The sequence below is a fragment of the Hyperolius riggenbachi genome, chromosome 4 (genome assembly GCF_040937935.1).
Source record: "Hyperolius riggenbachi isolate aHypRig1 chromosome 4, aHypRig1.pri, whole genome shotgun sequence".
In the NCBI taxonomy this organism is placed as follows: domain Eukaryota; kingdom Metazoa; phylum Chordata; class Amphibia; order Anura; family Hyperoliidae; genus Hyperolius; species Hyperolius riggenbachi.
Window position 1 is genome coordinate 127,495,218 of NC_090649.1, and position 22,827 is coordinate 127,518,044.

Below are 22,827 nucleotides of genomic sequence, written 5' to 3' on the forward strand. Positions count from 1 at the left end.
TTTTTTTTTTCACTGGAAGTACTCTTGAATGTTCTCTGTAGTGGACACGCACAGCCAATATCTGCAGCTTAGGCCATAGAACATTATTTGTAGAAACTAGTAATGTCTGCAAGAGATGATCGATTTGTATGCGGCTTGGGATTGGGCCAATTCAATTCTGTAGCAATTACATTTGTTTGGTCCAGTTTTAAAATACTTACAAATTGCAGGAGATTTACATCAGTTTGAATAAATTAGCATCTCATTGATCTGTGGTGTTGGGGGCTCTGTTTTTTGCCTAAATCTGGCTGTTTGTGTGCAGATACAGTAGTGAATGGAGGTTGTCAGTTGCAGTGTTGCTATGGAAGCATGATGCTAGCCCTAAGCTAAATCAGAGATCTGTCTCAGTGGACTTATGCCACTGAATGTTTTTTGGAAAACAAAATTCTTGCCACAGATGAGCAGCCATAACATCTGATACTGAGTATTATTCCCATGGGTATTTTAAAGAGAATCTGTACTCTAAAATTCTTACAATAAAAAGCATACTATTCTATTCATTATGGTCTCCTGGGCACCTCTGTGCTGTTTCTGCTACTTCCTGCTGTGATCCTGACTTGTAATTGCCAGTTTTAGGCAGTGTTTACAAACAAGACATGGCTTTCATGGGAGGCTGTTTAGACCCTTTCATGGGAGGCTGTTTAGGCAGTTGAACTGAGGTTTAAAGTGCCTACTCATGGTTTGGCTTTTACAAACCTATCTCTGAGCTAAGCATTTTAATGGCAGCTGCAGTGGCTGAGTGGTTACTCCTTGGGAAATAGTGAATTTGTGTTTGAGAAGTGTCTCTGATAAAAGTTCATGTTTTTAAAGGGAACCTTTATGGATGTTTCCTTTTAAACCATACCAGTTGCTTGGCACTCCTGATCTCTTTTGCTGCAGTAGTGGCTGAATCGCACACCTGAAACAAGCATGCAGCTAATCCAGTCAGAGCACCTGATCTGCATGCCTGTTCAGGGGCTGTGGCTAAAAGTATTAGAGACACAGGATCGGCAGGGGAGTCAGGCAACTGGTATTTTTAAAGGACAAATCCATATACTTAGTTTAGGTTCCCTTTAAGTAAAAGAAAAAGTGACCTTTTACACCATCCACAATCTATACAGGTAGTCTATGGTTAAGAAACGAGATTGGGACTGTAAGTTTGTCTTTAACATAAATCTGTCTGTAAGCCGAAATACCGTGCCATCTGTCCCCGTACCTACACTAGGCCCCCTATGCCTCCAGTGCCCTCAATGTACTGCAGCAGAATGTCATTTTTTTTTTTTTCCGGTTTAAAAAAAATTTTGGTTAGTATTTTTTTTAAAATTGAAATGCTTTTCCTGTATCGCTCAATGAAGGCAGGGAAACAGTCTCATGTGCAAAGGAACGGGAGATGGACTGACAAAATGGTAATGCAGTGAACAGCTTTTTCCAGAAAAAGTATAAAGCAAAGGTTTTAGTGTGTGTGTGTCTTTAGCCATGATAACTTTTCAGGCACTTAATAATTTCAGTTGATTACCTGATTGATATGAAAAGGCAAAACATGCAAATGTATACTTTTTTTTTGGTACTTTTCCGTGAGGCGGGCGCCAGAGTTAATAGGGCAAAGTAATGTATTCCGTGAGCCGCCGGCTTCGGCTCTGCCTCTTCTCCTCCCCCTTCCTCTCTCCTATAGAACACTGGCAGCTGGGGGACACGTGTGTCCCCGAGAGTCGTTTGTCGCACGAAACAAGCAGAGCGGGGAGGCTGCAGACATTGCTTCTGCCAGCACCCGCTCTGCAAGAACGAACAGCAGGATTCCCTGCCGCGACGTACGACTGCGTGTCCCCGGCTGCCAGTGTTCCAAGGGGAGGAGAGGAGGAAGAGCTGAAGCAGACAGCTTCATCTGTTACATTGCCCTATTAAAGTTGCGGGTGGCTAATGGGCTCACAGAACGCATTACTTTGCCCTATTACACTTGCGCCCGGCTGACGGAAAAGTGCCCTTTAAAAAAAAAAAAAAAGTTGCTGAGGGTTCTGGTAGCCTCTTAAAGGGAAGGTTCAAGCAAAATAAAAGAGTTTCACTTACCTGGGGCTTCTACCAGCCCCATCCTGTGCCATCGTAGTCACTTAGCACTGCTCCAGTCCCCCGCTGGCAGCTTGCCGACCTCGGAGGTCGGCGGGGCGCATTGTGTAAATTTTTAGGCATTCCCGCTAGTGCAGGAATATTAACACATACATTTTTACGCATTACTGGTTCAATGTGTAAGATGTCAGTGGCATATTCTAATTTACTCTTCTTCCATCTTGTCTGGCCACAACATTACTATGGAATCTCACACTGTCAGAAATATCCAAACCTTTGTTCTCCAGGCTCTGTGCCTCCTTGCATCCCCTGCTCACTTTAGCCTCCTTTCCTGACAAATAGCAAATAACTGCACACTTTTAACACCCACGTGCGCACATTTATTTTGCGCTTGCCACCACCTAGCCTACCTTCAACCCATGTAGCTGAATGGGGCTGGCATAAGAAAAAAACCTGCATGAACATTTTTGAAAAATTAGAAGTTAGTTATGCAAAGCTTAGGCCTTTCAGCACAGGGCTGTGGAGTCGGTGCATTTTTTGAGTACCTGGAGTTGGTAAAAAAAATGCTGACTCCTAATAAATTACAAGGAGTCCTCAAGCCACTCCTGCTACACATAGTACTACTTACCTGGGGCTTCCTACAGCCCCTGGCAGCTCCGCTGGCCCAGTTCCCCGACGATGCAAGGACGACCTGCAGGCCGCTGTCAATCGCCTTCACGTGGTCCGGAACATACTGCGTAGGTGCAGTTGTTCTGCACCTGCGCAGTATGTTCCGGACTAGGTGGAGGTGATTGACGGCGGCACAGGTGCAGTAGAGGATGACCTGGAGATCCTGCGCACCGTCAGAAAGGGGGGTCAGCGGAGCCTCCTCTTTTAACTCTTTCCTGACCACCTAACTCTGAAGGTGGCTCCCCCAGGACTGCCTAACACCGATCAGCGGTGGGCGGAGCTGACGCGGCTGCGTGTACCGCAGCACTCATCCACACATGTGGAATACGGAACTCCGGGCTGGCGTCCTCTGTAAGGGAAATCCTTGGCATGATGGGATGGAGCCGTTAGCAGCCGATGGCAGCATGCTCCCAAGCAATCTACCAGGACCCTGTTGTGCGGACCAACGGAGTCTCTTCTGACCGAATGCTGTTATTAATATGGGTGAGATCTAATCCTCCCTGTTTTGATCAAGTGGCCAACCATTCAAGTTCCTCAGACATTATAGTGAACTGAATCCCTTGGGAAAAATGAATTTCATATAAGAAGAGGGGGGCCCTCCATATTGAGTCATCTGGGCACAAGTGTGTGTGATGTATGATTGCGCGGACGCCAGTTCAAATGTAGGAAATTGATATTTCTGGCCAGATACAGTTTTGTTTCCACAGTACTATATAAAGATTGTTTGAGTCTGAAACGCAGCTAGCGTCATATATGCAATCCGCAGCTACTGTTTTTATGGGGGTTCTTTTTGGAATGGTTGATCTGTGATATATACATGTGATTGAGGGTTGGTGTCTTAATTTTTTGATACAATAAATGTGACTTGGTATACTTTATGAGGCTGTGCAACCGTTTTCAATGAATTTGTTTAGTTTATGCTTATAGCCTAGGTTAGCCTCGTCTCCACATTTTTCAGTGAGAAACAAGTCCCAAGTATGACACTGCCTATGAACGAATTTGGTTATTACTAACACCGATCAGCGTCACGGCAGAGATTAGCTGGGATCACGTGCACGAATGTGGGGGCATCCCCGCTCAGTTACAGAGCGGAGCTCCACAATCGCAGCTGGCAGGCTGAAAAAAGACAATCACTTGTACATCTGTGATCTAGTGCAGCACTGTATAGGGGACAGCTCTGTCATTGAGCTGTCCCCACATTTATCGTCTTGAAGATGGGCTGCTGCCCGAAACAGCAATAGGCCCGTGTGTCTGTTGCCATTTTTCCTGGGAAGTGTGGATCTTGGACTGTATTCCCCCACTGACTTTTTCTACAAGTTGGCCAGCAGGCATTTGATGGGCTTTGAGTGTCTTTGGTGCCGATGTACTGCAAGTTGCTGGTCCTTGTTGTACGCAAAGTGTATTTATGGAAACTTTTTTTTTTTTTTTGAGCTTGAAGTTTTGCAGTATACTACTGAGTGTGCTGATCCTTTTGCTAGACAAATTGTCGATTGCCACCTGGTGCTCTGGTGACTCAGATCGTTGCACCTCACATACAACTAGGAGTGCGGCCAGATACCACTACTTTACTATTGTAGGCTAGGTATACGGTATACTAGGCGTGCAATTCTTTGAGGGTGGTGATATATATTTTATTTTTGAGATGTATTCTGCCAGCGTTTCCCTTTTTAATGGAACAGCTTTTGTAAATACATTGTTAAATTTATAATTTCCAGTTGGGAAGTTAGGAAGGTGATACAAAATGAATGTACACACTTGTACAAGTCCTTGTTGTCTATTGCAGGTGGACAGTGTCCTGCGCAGCGGGTTACGGGGGGGGGGGCGGGGGTCTGTGGTGCGACGGCATAGCTAGCATACTTTCCCCAGTATAGGGAGTTTAGTTGCCCCAGTATAGGGAGTTTAGTTGCCCCAGTATAGGGAGTTTAGTTGCCCCAGTATAGCTAGTATATTGTCCAGCTATGGCTAGTATAGTGCCCCAGCTATGGCTAGTATAGTGCCCCAGCTATGGCTAGTAAAGTGCCCAGTCTGTCATCTACCCCCCCCCCCCCCCCCGCGGCCGCCGCTCCTGTCCTGTTACCTTATGAGCGGTGGCCGCTTCCGGATTCTACCCCCCCCCCAGGCGACGCTCTCCTTCATCCAGCATCTCCGATAACCTCAGCAAAGACGCGCTGCTGTAGGAAGGAAGGAGGCGGGGCAGCGGCTTCCTGTAGCGGCGATATGCATCGCCGCTACCATGGAAACTGCTTCCCCGCCTCCTTCCCTCCTACAGCGGCGCGTCTTTGCTGATGTTATCGGAGATGCTGGATGAAGGAGAGCGGCGCCTGGGGGGGAATCCGGATGCGGCCGCCACTCAGAAGGTAACAGGACAGGAGCGGCGGCCGCGGGGGGGAGATGACAGACCTGCCGCGTCCCAGCTGGAAACTGCCAACGGACCGGCAGTGGGCCGCGGCCCGGTGGTTGGGGACCCCTGGTCTATTGGTATAATGTGTGTCCAATTTCTTAGTATTTTCAAGTACGTTATGTCAATAACCAAAGAGCTAGGTACACGCGATGAGATTTTCTGCCTGATAGGAAAACAGATCGAACATGGTGGAAATGTATTTTTTTTTTTTTTCATAGAAGTGAATGCTAAATTGATTGGAAATCAGACATGTTGAAAATAATCAATCTGCCAGTAAATCTGCCAGTAAATGTTATGTGTACCTAGCATTATGCAGCGGGTTTTCGCTTACAAATCTGCATTGTCTGCTCAGTTTTGGCTGACGGCAGCTAACTGGAACAGCGAGAAAAGGCACCACTGCGCTAGAATTTTTTTTCTTCTAAATCTGGAGCCAAATTCCCTTCTAGAGCTCATTCGCTAGACTACACTCTGCAGAGTCGGGGCCATCTCTGACCAGAGTCTAGCAATTTGCAAACTAGTTGTTTTCATTTCATGTATTTTCGTGTGCTTTTCCTGGGAATGGGACCTGGGAATGCCCCCCCCCCCCCCCCCCCCCCCCCCCCCGACCGGTAAATTCCTACATGGAAATCTTACTGCTGATTTTTCCAAGGTCTGGTAGAATTTTTCTTTTCCAGTATGTGCATCAAATATTCTTCATGACATCAGTGATGCTAGAGTGCTAATGCTGCAAACCTTGAGTCTCATAATTTGTTTGTGATATTCCTCTAATATTAATCTTTATTTTATTCTATTTTTAAGGTTCTCCCAACCCCCTCATTGGACATCAAAATGGCAACGGAGATTGGTTCACCCCCGCGTTTCTTTCACATGCCACGTTTCCAGCACCAAGCTCCTCGCCAGCTGTTCTACAAACGTCCTGATTATGCACAACAGCAGGCCATGCAGCAGCTCACATTTGATGGCAAACGTATGCGAAAGGCTGTGAATCGCAAGACTATAGATTACAATCCCTCTGTTATCAAGTATTTGGAAGTAAGTGTAGTCATTTAATGTTGTGCCACGATGGATTTCAGACAATGATTTTTACAGATTCAGTAAGGCCTTGTTCACTTTATAATTCAGGGCTGTGGAGTTGGTACAAAAATCATCTGCTTCATTTTATGAAACCTCCAACTCCAGGTACCTACAACTGCCCCGACTCCACAGCCCTGTTATAATTGGCAAGCGCTGATGATTTTATGAGGTTTTTTTTTCTGTTTGTTTGTTTTTGTTTACAAGCGCATTCAGAGCTATTTCGGCTTAGAAAAGCGCTTTTATAAGCGCTATTGCGGAGCTATTGATTTTTCACTTCCTGACATCAGGTAGTGCGTTTTGCGACTTTAAAAAAAATCCAAACGCTCGAATGTGAACATTCCCCTAGGAAATCATTGCACAAGCGCTTTTAGAGCGATTGGCAAAATCCCCAGCGCTTAAAAAAAAAAAATCAGCAAACGCTAATAATGTGAACAAACTCTGTGTGTGTGTGTTTTTGTTCTCCCCCCAGCCTCCCATGTAACTCCCCCACCCCTCCTCAGTGACGTTATTGGCATAGGAAGTGGAGAGGAAAGTAAAATACATAAAATCAACCTCGAGTAGACAAACTATTTTAAAACTACTTGCACCAAGGGACCCCCTAACTGAGGAGAGCGCGCACAAAGCCCACTAAACCTGTCACATCCACATTTGTCAGCCACCATCATACCACACACAATTTCCCAAACATCAGTGCAAGTCCCGTTTCCTCCACCTTCTAAATGGTTATCGCAGATTTATTCGCATATGTTTTTTAGCAAGGCTTTGTATGCATTTTTGATGCAACAACTCCCATCCTCATAGCAGCCGGGTTAAACGGTCTGATCACTGAATTAACTGAAGTATATCGATTCATAGATATTTGGATTTGGATGGTGGTCAGTCTAGTCTAAATTTCTTTTAACTTGCATCCACTTCTTGCCATATTATATTCTATAACTTTGCTTAAAAAGTGATCAAATTATTTAACTGAATTTATATGTTCAGTCTACCAGAGGTTCTCCAATAAATGCAACATGGAACAATTAGTCTTGCAAAATCGTCAGTCATTTTGAACTCATATTATTTATTTATTTTTTTTCCCCTTTTCAGAATAGATTATGGCAACGAGATCAGCGAGATATGAGAGCTATCCAGCCTGATGCTGCATTCTACAATGATGTGAGTTATATTTTTTCTGTACAACCCTTTTCTTAAAGAGGAGCTGTTAGGTATAAGGTCTCAGAGAAAATAAACACATATATCAGTAGCTAAAGATTGGCTGTACTTACATTACATATGCATTTCACTGTCCACGTTTGTACTTCACAGAATTTGTATATAGTATATGCAGAGAATGATGCTCCTGACAGCTCATGGCAGGTTCCATGTTTTTCTGTCTTCTATGAAGCCAATTGTGTCGTCATGTCCTGCCTGCTTCCTGATCACAGAAAAGCTCGTACTGAATAACAGTGTGCAGTGAATATTAATTAGCCATGTGGCTAGGAACAATAGCTGACTCCTGCAGTGTACTCTGCCCGGAGATTTATCAGTGCTACGCGCTGGACTGATTACAAGCTGCTGTAACGTCTCATTAGCAGCCGAGGGGAGGGCCCCAGAATGCTTTGCAGTATAGTATGCGGCTTGCATCCTCTTGGGTCTAACAGCTTTGCTGATAAGCACACATCAAAGGTAAGAGAGATTTTTATCTTCACTAATGCCTTTTTGGCTTCCTTCTAAACTGTTTAACACAGGAGAATAGAGGTTTAAATTAGCTTCTGCAGCCTGACAGTTACTCTTTAAACTGTAACCATACTTTTCATCATGAATTTTTTCATGTTGACTACTTAAAGATGAACTGTTGCAAAAATCTTTAAATTTAGAACACATACAAATAAAGTACACTTCTTTCAGAGTAAAAAGAGCCATGAATTTATTTTTTCCTATGTTGCTGTTACTTACAGTAGGTAGTATAAATCTGACAGAAGCAACAGGTTTTGGACTAGTCGATCTCTTCATGAGGGATTCTCAGCATGATCTTTATTCTTTATAAAGACATTCCCTGAAAAAGATATCTACAAAGATGCTGCACACTTTTTTGTTTTGACCAGCAATCTTGTAGATATCCATTTTCAGCGGAATGTCTTTTTAAAGAATAAACCTGAGAACCTTCCCATGAGAAGATGGCTAGTCCAAAATCTGTCTGTAATGTCAGATTTCTACTACTTTCTGTGACAGCAACATAGGAGAAAAGTAGTTTATGGCTCATTTTACTCTGGAAGAAAAGTACTACTTATTAGTATGTGTTTACAAGTATATTACATTTTAAAATTTTCGCGACAGAGGTCCTTTAAGGACCGCGCTAATTGAAATCTACATCCTGTTTTGATGGCTGTCAGGGCGTAATTTCAATACACCGACGCCACACGTTCTTGCGCTCTCGTCGCTCCCGACGATCTCTGCGCTGTCTCCCTGCTGCAGCTCACTCGCTCTGCTGTCTCTATGACAGAGCCCTGTGAGTGGGTCAGGATCCAATGAAACTGGCTCCTGACCTGTCTATTAGCGTCCCGCCTGTGGCTGGCCACGCTTCGTGACGTCACGCTCATGCGCAGAGCGTGCCCGACCACAGACGCACAATCAAGGATGCGCACCGCCAGGGCATGCGTACTAATGAATGCATCCGGTCCAGGGCATGTGAACCGGAAGTAGTACAGGGGTCAGGCTGCCCATAGCTTTGCGGCGAGCAGTTCTGCTAAAATTTTCTCCTGACCCTGTCCATCAACGTAAGCAGCTACCATTGGCTTGCATTGATGGGCAGGGTCAGGAGCCAGTGAAAGCGGTTCCTGACCGGCGCACAGCGCTCTGCCATCATAGAGACTGCAGAGTGGGTGGCTGAGGCTCCCGGCGTGCGGCGATTTTTGTCGGCCCACCGTTTCTTGTACCAGGATCTCTGATCCTTAGGGGGGCAGAGACCGCTGGTACTTAAGTGGTTATAATGTAATCTTTATTGTGCAAGGCATGCAAGCAGTAAGTTTGTTTTCCCACGTGTTGGAACAGTGCATGGATGTGAATGAGCCAATTGATTAACATGGCCTGTCACATCTGGTGCTATTCTGCATGCGGGGGAAAACTCATGCAAATCCTCAAGTATGAACCCTGCCTAAAAGGTACCTGAGCTTTTAATAAAAAATGCACTATTAAAGGACAACTGAAACAATACCAAATGCCTGTAGTAGTGTATGAATAACACCAGAAACAAGCATGCAGCTAATCTTGTCAGATCTGACAATGTCAAACACCTGATCTTCTGCAGGCTTGTTCAGGGGCCAGGGCTAAAACTATTAGAGGCAGAGGACCAGCAGGGCTGCCATGCAGCTCCGTATTGCTTAAAGTGTAACTGTCGGGCATAAAATCTAAAATAAATAATTTACTTTTATCTGGTAAACAAGTAATAAGGATGCTAATCAGGCACCAGACTTGACTAATGCAGCCTGATTGGCTGAAGCCTCTTTCCCTCCTGGTTTTCCCCTCCCTCACCTCCGTTCCTCTCTGGCCGGTGTTTCTCACGCACTTTCTATTGCAGAGCTGCGTGGAAGTGCCTGAAGACTGGTTGGAGGGCGGGCAATGCATACACAATCAGGCAGAGGAGATTAACCACCCTGGCGTTCTATTGATTGTGGGTGGCTTTTTTTTTTTTTACAAAAATTGGTTTAACTTATTGTAGCTAGCCAAGTGCTAGCTACACCCCCTCCGAAAATTTGGTTAAAGACCCTCCAGGGCCTGAGAAATCCACCGCGGCGGTAATGGACGAGCTGAGCTCGTCATAACCGCCAAGGTGGTTAAGGTAGGAAATGATAATCGGGATTGGCTTCAAGATAGTATGGCTGACAGCTCCTCTTTAAAAGGTAATAAATATGGCCGCTTCCATATCACTCTCGCTTCAGTTGTCCTTTAAGGTTGCACCCTATTTATTACTTGTAGTGAAAGATTCGTAGCAGTTTCAGGCTCCCCGTTCCACTTCAATGGTTTATCTGGGAACCATAAATGTGCGCGGTCACATCTGCATATGAACAGTAAATGGAGGTGCTTATACTCATTACCTTTGTGCGTGAGCTCTTCCATTTATGTAAGCATGTGCTGCTTGTGGACTCCCGCATGCCCACTTCAAATGCACTTCTTTTGTGGTAGTGAGCTCTAGTCAGTTCACTAAAGGCCCACGGTAGAGGGAAGATTGAGACTCCTATGGAATTTTCATATGTAGGTAATAAACTGGACAGTCTCAATATAGCCGTTTTGTTTCTTGTAATAAACGTTATATGTTAAAACAAAAAGTTGACAAGCAGATAAATGTAGATGCACTCCGGCAAAGATATATAAAGTCAAATTTTGACAGGATGTATCCATTAAATAATGCCAAGGTATTACAGGACAATTGCACAAAGTTTTTGTGGTAACGGTTTGCTGTATTGCACAAAACAGCACTTGCTGGGAACCAAAGGGGACCCTGGAGATAGTTCCAGAAAATAAGTGAGCATGGGGTAGCTGCATGGGTCAGGACGGTAAGATTGTGCAGAATAAGCCCTATTGTCAGATCATTTTTTTTTTCAGTGGTACAGGAACCCTATAATTTACAAATATCTATCTAATGATAATCCTAAAACTCGTCCATCTTTTTTTCTAATCTGGTACACTTGTGCAAAATGTCCTATACTTAAGAGTAAACACTAAAACACTATCTCTGTTCAGAGCTTACTGTGTACCTAGCACCTCAAGGGAAAAATAAATGTACAGCAAGACTGCATACAGTGTGCTGACTGATGCTTTCCTCCTACTACAGCTCCTTTGTATTTAGTCTGCTCCATGCCCAACACATTGCTCGGAGCGCCCAACTCTTAATTTCTTTTGCACCTTCCCCTCTCCCTGTGCTTCCGCACTACAGGGGATTGGGGATTATTCAGGAGCAGATGCTTTCACATTTCACTGTTAAAGTGGGGTCTAAATCCAAGTCAAGAAAACTGAGGCTTTATTGGTTCAACCCTGTCCGATTCGCTACCGTGGCTGTTGGTCTCTGTTGAACACCCATAGGCATGTTATCATTTGCAAACCTTATATATTTTATTCAGAAGGTATTGTCTGCTGTACTTTTCTATAACCACACCATGTAATTTTGCCAAAGGCTGTGTATATACTATTGACACCTGCACTCTGTGGAATGGGAACATTACAAATTGCATTTGTATGAATGATGCAGATATTTGTTGGTTGTTCTGTATTGTCGATGGATCCTTTTTGGAGGAGAGCATATATTACCTTATCTGCAACTGAATTATTTATTTATTTTTTTATTGCAGTTGGTTCCTCCTATTGGGATGCTTAATAATCCACTGAACGCTGTGACTACAAAGTTTGTACGCACCTCTACTAACAAAGTGAAGTGTCCGGTTTTTGTAGTTAGGGTGAGTATCCATTATACATCAGTAACCATCCTCTTGCATTTTAGTATTAGTAGACCTGTAGACATTCTGTGTGTTGTCTGTTTTAATTGGACATGTATATTCTGTGATTTATTGCAGTGGACTCCTGAGGGTCGACGCTTAGTAACTGGAGCTTCCAGTGGAGAGTTTACACTATGGAATGGGCTGACTTTTAATTTTGAGACCATTTTACAGGTATCATTTTTTTTTTTTTTTTTTTTCTCCCCGTTTTCTTCATGGGGTTATATATATATATTAGCTCTCTGAAGCACTTGCACAACTTTGTGTATATACCTGTAAGGGAATGAGAGAATCCTTTTGTATATTCTGGCATTAAAACTAGCACCATACCTGCTTTTTCTTTGCATTGCTGTGCTATGAAAACTTTAAAATGTAGGGTGTAAATTTCACTGCTTCACAATGCAGTTGTTCAATTGGACCTTTAGCTAAAATTAGTATATGTTTGCATGGGCTAAGGTTACAACCTCAGGTTTGGGTAAAGTCCTTGGGGATGGGGTTGCTTTAGCTGGTAAGGGTAGAAGGTTAAATGACACCTAAAGTGTAAGGAGGCTGCCATGTTTAGAATTGTTTGGCAGTCCCTGCTGATCCTCTGCCTCTAATACGTTAGCCATAGATCTTGAGCAAGCATGCAGATCAGGTATTTCTAACTTTGATTTAACTGGATTTGCTGCATGCTTGTTTCAGGTGGATTAGTCGCATTACTGATGCATGGAAGATCAGCACACTGCCAGGCAGCTGATATTGTTTAAAAGTAAATGCATATGTGATGGAGGGGTAAACATGGAGTGCTAGAATCAGACTTCAGGAAGTATCCTGTATAATTAAGGGGATTTTCTAGAGGTGTTTTTTTTTTTTTTTTTTTTTTTTTTCTTCTGGAATCGAACAACTAGAACAGTGTAGGAAATCAAAAATGATGGCTTATCTATGTGAATGATAAGCCACTAGTGCCAAAATCAAACAAGTAATAGTTTGTGCAAAGTAATGTGGAGTGCTTTTAGTTGACTTAAACTGACAGAGAATTGCTAATGTTTTTAGGTTGCATTCACGGTGGAACGTTATGGTCCTGGGTTATAAAGTCATAACGCTGGATAACACACTGTAATGTTAAGCCTATGCAACATTCACAGTGCGATGTTAACGTCGCGTTGTAAATGTTACGTTATAGTAACTCACTGCTTGCAGTGCTTTACCTCTAAACGCAGACATTACCATGTACAGGAAAGCATGCTTTTCATTGCCTGTGCTCCACTGTATCTGACTGTATGTGACGTTAACGCAGTTTTAATGTGCGTTACCACTTTTTTTTTTTTTTTTTTTTAATGCGTTGTAATGCTGCGTTGCGACTTTAACGTCACATTACAACGCAACGTCCTACTGTGAATATGCCCTTAGACTATTTGTAAATGTTAACTGTTGATCCGAATGAGGTGAGTAACAGTCTTGCACCCTTTGTATCTTCTGTTCAGGCTCATGACAGCCCAGTCCGAGCTATGACCTGGTCACACAATGACATGTGGATGCTGACTGCTGACCACAGTGGATATGTGAAGTATTGGCAGTCTAATATGAACAACGTCAAGATGTTCCAGGCACATAAGGAGGCGATTAGAGAGGCCAGGTTTATAACAAATCTAACCTTTTCCATAGCTGTTGTTAATCTTTTTCTGCACTTTTGTATTTCTTTAAAGCTTTTAGGGTGTCTTGGGCTGTGTGGGGGGACAGGCTTATTCAGTTGTAATTATCTGTTGCACTGTTGTTTTCCTTCCTGCCCCCCTACAGCATTGTATACAGCTTTTCACACAAACTGTGTATGCCGAGACCTTTACTTTATAAATAAAGAATTCTGTGCCTTTAATAGCTCACAGATGCAAAATAAAACACACAGACATAATAAAAAGGTGACATTGCATGAACCATGGCAATCAACAAACACCTATTCCCGCAATATTAAGTCCTACAGGAGATATGGGGAGAAGTGTGGGATATCCTTTACAAGCAATTCTACAGAAGACCTAATTCCTTTGCATATGAAGCATATTGTAGTTTTTACTTAAGTTGTGAAGACTTATGGAACTGATATGTTTTTATTTACTGACCTCTTCACAGCACAAGTACTTTATCACAAAAGACTCTTAATATCAACATCTTCAACATTTTGTCCTAATTCTTGGAACTCTCAATTTTTATTGACAGATTGTTTATAAAATCTTGCATTTATTATTTCACTGGAACCCCAGAACAAAACTTGCTAGCACTTAAGGATTGTTAATGAACTGGATATGCATTATAGGCTCAGATTAGAGGTGCAGCGAATAAAAAAACAAAACAAAAAAAAACAGGCATATGGAGTTCTAAGGTTTGACATCCCTGGACACCTGTAGCCATTTTCTAACCACCTCCAACATTTTTCCAGTGTTTGTGTTAGTGTAGGTCCCTGCTTTACGAGTGGCTTTCTCCTAAATTGGGTTTTCTGTATTCTGACTTCAACAGCAGTTCTTTCTACCACTGTGGGCAAGTGCATTTGGGGCACTTTTTGACTTTAAAATTGAACTTGTGCTCTATAATTTTTTTTTTTTTTTTTTTTTTTGTCAGCTTGGGAAATTGTTGCCTAAACTTTTAAAGTAATTTTAAAGAGACCAAAGAATGCAGACTTGAGAAGAGGGAAAACTCTGGATCCTATAGAGGCTTCCCAAGTCCTCCTCACTCCTGCTCCTTTAACATTGGGGGAGGGGTGCCTGCAGTAGCACTGAGCTGCTCATGTATGAGCCGCTCTGGCTTACTGTACAGGCAGGTGCGGCTGTGCTTGTAATTAAAGTGTGCGGTCTTTATGTTCCTACTGACAAGCCATTGTCTGTAATATTTAAGGGGTTTTTGCTCAGTGATGGAGAACTGAAGGATGGAAGCTTCTGGGTCCTATAAAGGCTTCCCATGTCTTCCTCATTCCTGCTGCTGCTCCTCTATGGGACCTTACTTATTAGGGGTGAATCTGCGCACTAGCACAGCTCTGGCTTACTGCGTTTGTGTAGTCCTAGTTGCACAGGAGCAGCACAGCCACCCTTGTGACTGAAGAGGAACACGCTACCCGTGTTCCTACCAACTTGCCCAGTAATCTTTGGGGGTCTGTGACGGGCTACCAGAGGATGGTGTGGATTATGGCCTCCCTCCTATTAGGTAAGTATGTAGGTACTTTATACTTAAGGTGTTTTTTTTTTTTTTTTTTTTTGTTTTATGCAGTTGAGCAACTTTTATTATTGACTTATAAAGTGCCAACATATTTCGTGGCACTGTACAAAGTAAGAAACAAACATAGGCTACATAATAATACAGACAATAGTGTACACCAATATACAAGATACATAATTGGTGGCATAATACAAAAATGATACAGAATTGGTAATGACAGTGATAAAAGTAACATGATAGATAAAATGTATAATAATTTCCCAGACACAAAAGGGGGAGAGAGCCCTTCCCTTGCAAGCTTCCAATCTAAAGGGAATGGGAGGGTGGGGGGGAACAAGAGTTGGGGTAGCATACAACAAACATAAAGAGGCAGTGAGTTTTAGGACACCTAGGAGTGCAATTTGTTCTTAGGACAAAGGGAAGTGGCCTTAGGTAGCGCATATGCTTGTCTGAACAAATGAGTTAAGTTGTTTTTTTTTTTTTTGAGAGCGTTTAAAGGTAACAAAGGTTGGCAAGTTATGGATGTGTTGGGGGAGGGCATTCCAGAGGAAGGGTGAAGCACGTGCAAAATCTTGTGAATGAGAGGAGGTAATTCTAGAGGTCAACAGAAGATCACGTGCAGATCTGAGATTGTGATTGGGTTTGTATCTGGAAATTAGTGAGGATATGTACCGAGAGATTGAGGAGAGCTTTGTAGGTTAGAGTTAAGAGTTTGAACTGGATCCTCTGGTTAATTGACAGCCAATGAAGAGCTTGACAGAGGGGCAGCAGAGGAAGATTGAGAAGAAAGATGAATGAGACGAGCAACTGAGTTCAGTACCGACTGGAGAGTAGTATGTTGCAGTAGTCCAGACGAGATATTGTAAGAGCATGTGTTAACATTTTAGTTGTCTTGAGTGAGAAAAGGTCGGATGCAAGATATGTTTGGAGGTGACAGGAGCTGGTTAGGGAGTGAACATGAGGAATAAGAGAGAGATGAGTTGAATATTACCCCCAAGCACCGTGCTTTGGGAACTGAAGTTATGGGAGTGTTGTTAACATTTATTGTTACTCCCGGAAGAGAGAAGATGGACAAATTAGTTCTGTTTTACTCATATTAAGTTTTAAGAAGTGAGGACATGGAGGATATAACAGACAAGCAGTCAGGAACACATGTGAGAAGGGAGTTGCGGTCTTGATCCGAGAGGTACAGTTGCGGATCGTCTCCATACAGGTGATATTGAAACCCAACTGAGTTAAGTAACCGAGACCATGCATGTAGATGGAAAAGAGGGGGGCCAAGGACAGAGCCTTGAGGAACCCTGACAAAGCATGAGAAGAGATATGATCTGAATAGGAGACTGTAAAGGAAGATAACCATGCGAGAGTGAGACCCTTTATGCCTGCATTTGAAAATATTTGAAAGAGTAGGGTATGGTCGATAGTATCAAATGCTGACCGGTCAAGGATGAGTATGAAAAGTGACCTTTGGATTTAGCTGTAAGATCATTGGCCACTTTAGTAAGGGCGGTTTCTGTGGCCTGGTTAAATTGAAAGCCAGACTGAAACTGATCAAGTAGGGAGTTAGCAGATAAATAATGCCATCATTCGGCATGTATATGGTGTTCAAGTAATTTGTGATACAAATGGGAGAAGTGACAGTAGGTGGTAGTTAGTGAGTGTGGTAGGATCTAGAGATTTTTTTTTTTATTTTTTTTGTAGTGGTGTTGCAACAGCCTTTTTGAGTGGGGACGGAAAGATGCAAGTGGAGAAGGACAGGTTAAATGGCTATGTTAGTGCAGGCATGAGAGATGATAGCTGTGGAATGAAATGGGAGGGAATAGGATCCAAAGAACAGGTGGTTAGATAAGCTTTGGATATTCTAGAGGAGATTCTGTTCAGATAGTGGAGAGAAGGCAGTTTGAGAGCAGTCAATGAGGTGTGAAGGTGGGATTTGAGGGCTGCAATGGGAAATCGCTTTGGATTTTGTCAATTTTATCAGTGAAGTATGTTGCAAATTCTTCAGCTCATAAACAAGATGGAGGAGGGAGGTGGAGAATGGAGTTGTAGGTGCACTATGTTCTGTCTTCAGACTATCCCCTTCTGTTTTGCTCATCTTTCTGCACCTCTGTACCATTTCTGTCCACCTACTTGCTGCTGTTCTCCACATTAATTTCCTCTTTGCTGCCTTTTGTCTGTTACCTGTCTTTCTTCTTTGGCTCTCATTCTAACAGGAAATGATTTCCTATCTATAAAGTAACTTGCATGTAGTGGGTGAAAAAGTACTGAAGGTGGTACAAGTAAAATGTAACTTACATTTTCACATATTAAGTACTCTTTTTGCTTTTGGTTCGGAGCTGGAAAGGTATTTTGATGAGGGATGTAAACCTCTCCTGAAGAGACTCCGGAGGAACACTTATTCCACGGCACACCTCCCTTCCCTACATATACATCATGAACCTAACGCTCAATCCTTGCTACCACCTGGGCGCAAATGGGCAGTTTTGCTAGTTTAACTTCAAATTAAAGAAAATGCAGCTTTCAGTTCAGGCCGGTTCACACTAAGCTCTTTGCCCACAATCTCGCTCGGCTCCGATTGACTTGCGGGCAAAATCTTCAGCGTGAATTTCGCTTGTGATTCCTGTTCAATAGAACGAGAATCGCTGTGCAGTCACCCCCGAAACACTGCATGTAGCGCGTTTGTGAATCCAAAATCGCAAACGCTGCTGTGTGACTGTATCCATAGGAATACATTAGTAGCAGTGCTTTGCTGAACGCTGGCAATCAGCAAAGAACTGAAAAATCGCCCAGTGAGAACTAGCCCTTAATGTTCCAGGTGCACATCATCTGCAAAAGTATTCACCGAAGTTGGATAGTGGTAAACTGAATGTAGCAGTACTATCTCCATTGTCACACCATTGCCTTCTTCCTTGGACACACACACACACACACACTCCCCCCCCCCCCCCCCCCCTTCCTTTTTATACTTTAGTTCCCCTACTTATTTAATTCAGAAATGGTACATCAAGATATCTTAAAGTGAATCTTAAGTGGTGGAAAGATGTTTAACTACTTTAGCCGCACGGATGTGAGTCTCATGTTTGCGGCTGGGGCTGCTGCAGCCGCAGACATGTGAGACTCATGTCTGTACAGTTTGCGGGGCTGTAGCCCGCAGTCGTGATGGTCCTGGTGACGGGGGATTGGTGGCAGGGCACAGGAGTCCCCTGAGCCAATCCGTACTTTTCCAGTGAGAATGATCACTGTTTTTGTTCAAAAGCAGTGATCATTCTCAAATGGTGCTGCCTCGCTAGTTTCTGCTGCTCCTGCCACCAATCGTTAGATTAATGAATGGTAACTTTGTTCCCATTCATTTATCTCCCCTCTAGGCCCCTGTGATCGCCAGCATCAATAAGATGCCTTCTTCACTTCCGAAGTAACACGGCCACGCATTACTTTCTATTTAGTGTACTTCTTGTATGCTGATTGGAAATACTGTGCAAGGACATCTTGTGGCCAAATAGTAAAATTACACCTACATTAGGGAATACAATTTTTTTTTTTAATAAATCTGAGGGTATATTATTAAAATATGGGGTTGTGATTAGTGATGGATGTAGAACTGAAAAAAAATCACCTTTATTTCCAAATAAAATATTAGCTCTATACATTGTACTAGGAATATAATTGTTGCAATAACCAGGACAAATGGGCAAATGTGTGGCTTTTTAGCCACAGCCCAAAAATTTGAAATAATTAAAATAAAATTGATTTTATTATTTCTATTAAAATGCATACCGTATATACTCGCAAGCAAGCCGAATTTTGGACCCACAAAAAGTGGGTCAAAAGTTGGGGGGTTGGCTTGCTTGCGAGTGATGTGCCTGAGGGTCGTTCCACGCCCCCCCTCCCGCTGCTATTACCTTAGCTCCGCGGCTTCCTATCCCCCTGTCCTGCTCTTAATTAACAGCAGCTCGGCCCACGGTGGCTGCTGCGTGATGACGGAGGAAGTGCAGAGAGAGGTTCCCATAGTAACCAGGAAGCCGCTCTCTGCGACTTCCTCTGTCATCACGCAGCAGCCGCCGTGGGGCGAGCTGCTGTGAATTAAGAGCAGGACAGAGGAATAGGAAGCCGCGGAGCTAAGGTAATAGCGGGGGGAGCAGGTGGGAGAGGATAGGGGGCGCTAAACTCGCTATCCTGGGCACGATACTAGCTATCCTGGGCACCATACTGGGCATGATACTAGCTATACTGGGCATGATACTAGCTATCCTGGGCATGATACTGGCTATCCTGGGCATATATACAGTGGAGGAAATAATTATTTGACCCCTCACTGATTTTGTAAGTTTGAATGGTAGGTTTATTTTAACAGTGGCAGATAGCACATCAAAAGGAAAATCGAAAAAATAACCTTAAATAAAAGATAGCAACTGATTTGCATTTCATTGAGTGAAATAAGTTTTTGAACCCTCTAACAATAAAAGACTTAATACTTAGTGGAAAAACCCTTGTTTGCAAGCACAGAGGTCAAACGTTTCTTGTAATTGATGACCAAGTTTGGACACATTTTAGGAGGAATGTTGGTCCACTCCTCTTTGCAGATCATCTCTAAATCCCTAAGGTTTCGAGGCTGTCTCTGTGCAACTCTGAGCTTGAGCTCCCTCCATAGGTTTTCTATTGGATTAAGGTCCGGAGACTGACTAGGCCACTCCATGACCTTAATGTGCTTCTTCTTGAGCCACTCCTTAGTTGCCTTTGCTGTATGTTTTGGGTCATTGTCGTGCTGGAACACCCATCCACTACCCATTTTCAGTTTCCTGGCAGAGGGAAGGAGGTTTTGTAGAACAAATTCTGGGATACGATCCTTTATACTGTGGAGGATCAAAGAACACAGTCCTTTTTGGGGCAATCCACCTTGCCCTCCGATACTAGTTTATACCTTTTAAAGAGACTCTGAAACGAGAATAAATCTCGCTTCAGAGCTCATAAATAGCAGGGGCACGTGTGCCCCTGCTAAAACGCCGCTATCCCGTGGCTAAACGGGGGTCCCTTCACCCCCAACCCACCCCCCGCAAGAGTGTGTCGTAAAAAGGTCGCAGAATTTCCCTTCCTGGAGGCAGGGCTAACGGCTGCAGCCCTGCCTCCAGTCGCGTCTGTCAGCGGCGCATCGCTGCCTCTCCCCCGCCCCTCTCAGTGAAGGAAGACTGAGTGGCGGGGAGAGGCGGAGATACGCGCTGACAGACGCGCGTGGGGCAGGGTTGCGGCGGTTAGCCCTGCCCCAACCAGGAAGCGCTCCCCGGGTGTATCGAGGGGGATTTGGGGGTGAAGGGACCCCCGTTAAGCCGCGCTATAGCGGCGTTTTAGCAGGGGCACACGTGCCCCTGCTATTTATGAGGTCTGAAGCGAGATTTATTCTCGCTTCAGACTCTTTAAAAAGGACTAAAACTACTAAGATGCAATCTCAAACAGGCAAAAAAAGTCTCTGAAAAAACTTTGACACACGTACAAAAAATAGAAAAAATGGTTCTTCAATATCACAATAGTGGGTCTTAAAAACACATTGGTTGGTTTGAAGCAACAATTGGTTGTAGCTTTGTGGGCATTTGAACTTCAAGGCAACGACACATGTTCGTTTCGGGCTTTTGTATAGAACTATATGTGCCCTTCGTCAGGCCGTAATACCCAATTCTGTGTAGCTTAACCAGAGAAAAAAGACCAGTCAGGCGAAGAGCCAAAAAATGGGGGCATCTGAACGGGTTTCCGTTTAGCAGCTCTTTATCACAGCCTCTGGGAAGGTCTAGTGCGTCTGGTGGGTTCAGATGCCCCCCATTTTTTGGCTCTTCGCCTGACTGGTCTTTTTTCTCTGGTTGAGCTACGCAGAATTGGGTATTACGGCCTGACGAAGGGCACATATAATTCTATACAAAAGCCCGAAACGAACATGTGTCGTTGCCTTGAAGTTCAAATGCCCACAAAGCTACAACCAATTGTTGCTTCAAACCAACCAATGTGTTTTTAAGACCCACTATTGTGATATTGAAGAACCATTTTTTCTATTTTTTGTACGTGTCCATAAAGTTTTTTCAGAGACTTTTTTTTTGCCTGTTTGAGATTGCATCTTAGTAGATTTAGTCCTTTTTAAAGGTATAAATGAGAGGGAAGGAGGTTGTCGTTCAGGATTTCACAATACATGGCTCCGTCCATTTTCCCGTTAATGCGATTAAGTTGTCCTGTGCCCTTAGCAGAAAAACACCCCCAAAGCAAAATGTTTCCACCCCCATACTTGACGGTGGGGACAGTGTTTTGGGGGTCATAGGCAGCATTTTTCTTCCTCCAAACACAGCGAGTTGAGTTAATGCCAAAGAGCTCTATTTTGGTCTCATCAGACCACAGCGCCTTCTCCCAGTCACTCACAGAATCATTCAGGTGTTCATTGGCAAACTTCAGACGGGCCTGCACATGTGCCTTCTTGAGCAGGGGGACCTTGCGAGCCCTGCAGGATTTTAATCCATTGCGGTGTAATGTGTTTCCAATGGTTTTCTCGGTGACTGTGGTCCCTGCTAATTTGAGGTCATTCACTAACTCCTCCCGTGTAGTTCTAGGATGCTTTTTCACCTTTCTCAGAACCATTGACACCCCACGAGGTGAGATCTTGCGTGGAGCCCCAGAGCGAGGTCGATTGATGGTCATTTTGTGCTCCTTCCATTTTCGAACAATCGCACCAACAGTTGTCACCTTCTCTCCCAGCTTCTTGCTAATGGTTTTGTAGCCCATTCCAGCCTTGTGCAGGTCTACAATTTTGTCCCTGACATCCTTGGACAGCTCTTTGGTCTTTCCCATGTTGGAGAGTTTGGAGTCTGCTTGATTGATTCATTCTGTGGACAGGTGTCTTTTATACAGGTGACTAGTTAAGACAGGTGTCCTTAATGAGGGTGACTAATTGAGTAGAAGTGTCTAACCACTCTGTGGGAGCCAGAACTCTTAATGGTTGGTAGGGGTTCAAAAACCTATTTCCCTCAATGAAATGCAAATCAGTTGCTATCTTTTATTTAAGGTTATTTTTTCGATTTTCCTTTTGATGTGCTATCTGCCACTGTTAAAATAAACCTACCATTGAAATGATACTGTTCTGAGACTTCATTTCTTTGTCATTGGACAAACTTACAAAATCAGTGAGGGGTCAAATAATTATTTCCTCCACTGTAGTGGGCACGATACTAGCTATCCTGGGACACACTGGGGGGGGGATCATGCGGCCAGCATTCCTACCCCGGCTTATATGAGGGTCAATCATTTTTTCCTGGTTTTTCAGGCAAAAGTTGGGGGGTCGGCTTGCTTGCGAGTATATACGGTACTTGGCATAATGTACCACTCAAAGAAAGCCTAATTGGTGGTGGAAAAAAAACAAGGTATAGATCATTTCGTTGTGATAAAGTTAAATGGGAGAAGTGTGAAAATTCCTCTTATCCATATGGTGAAACCATCCCGCGGGCTAAAGTGGTTAACTTACCTGGGGCTTCCTCTAGCCCCTCTTAGTTTTGCAGGTCCCTCTGTTTCCTCCCAGGCCTCTTCATTATGCAGCTGCCCCCCTTCAAAAGCTTGCCGACTGGAACACCTCAATTGTGTCTGGGAGAGTTCAGCATGCCAAGGGAGTGCAATGCACCGCACATGCACAGTAGCCTGCTACTGGTCCGGTTGGCAAGATTTTGGAGTGGGGCAGCTGCACAACCAAAGAGGACTGGGAGGAAACAGGGGGACCTGGAAAAAGCCCCCAGGTAAGAAAATGTTTTTCCCCCCCCCATTTAAGGTTTATTTTAAAAATCTTGCAGACATACAGTAAAAAAGTGACACAGAAGATCTGACAAACTCATGTAAAATTCCTATGCAGAAAACCAACTCCAGCTTTAGTAGTGCATAATCAGTATCACTGCTTCTGATTTGTACAACAATGTTTGCATGCAAATTAGAGTG

At 43.7% G+C, this 22,827-nt stretch overlaps 1 protein-coding gene across 4 annotated transcripts in view; it reads left to right on the forward strand.

Annotated features, from left to right (window-relative positions):
* The window catches only part of WDR33 (WD repeat domain 33), a 162,433-nt gene that overhangs the window by 14,689 nt on the left and 124,917 nt on the right, over window positions 1-22,827 (forward strand). For all 4 annotated transcript variants that reach the window (XM_068280575.1, XM_068280578.1, XM_068280577.1 and 1 more), the window contains exons 2-6: window positions 5,948-6,181; window positions 7,313-7,381; window positions 11,551-11,655; window positions 11,773-11,868; window positions 13,161-13,312. In XM_068280575.1, coding sequence (XP_068136676.1) covers window positions 5,978-6,181; window positions 7,313-7,381; window positions 11,551-11,655; window positions 11,773-11,868; window positions 13,161-13,312 — 626 coding nt within the window. In that variant the 5' untranslated portion in view covers window positions 5,948-5,977. The remainder of the gene's footprint in view (window positions 1-5,947; window positions 6,182-7,312; window positions 7,382-11,550; window positions 11,656-11,772; window positions 11,869-13,160; window positions 13,313-22,827) is intronic.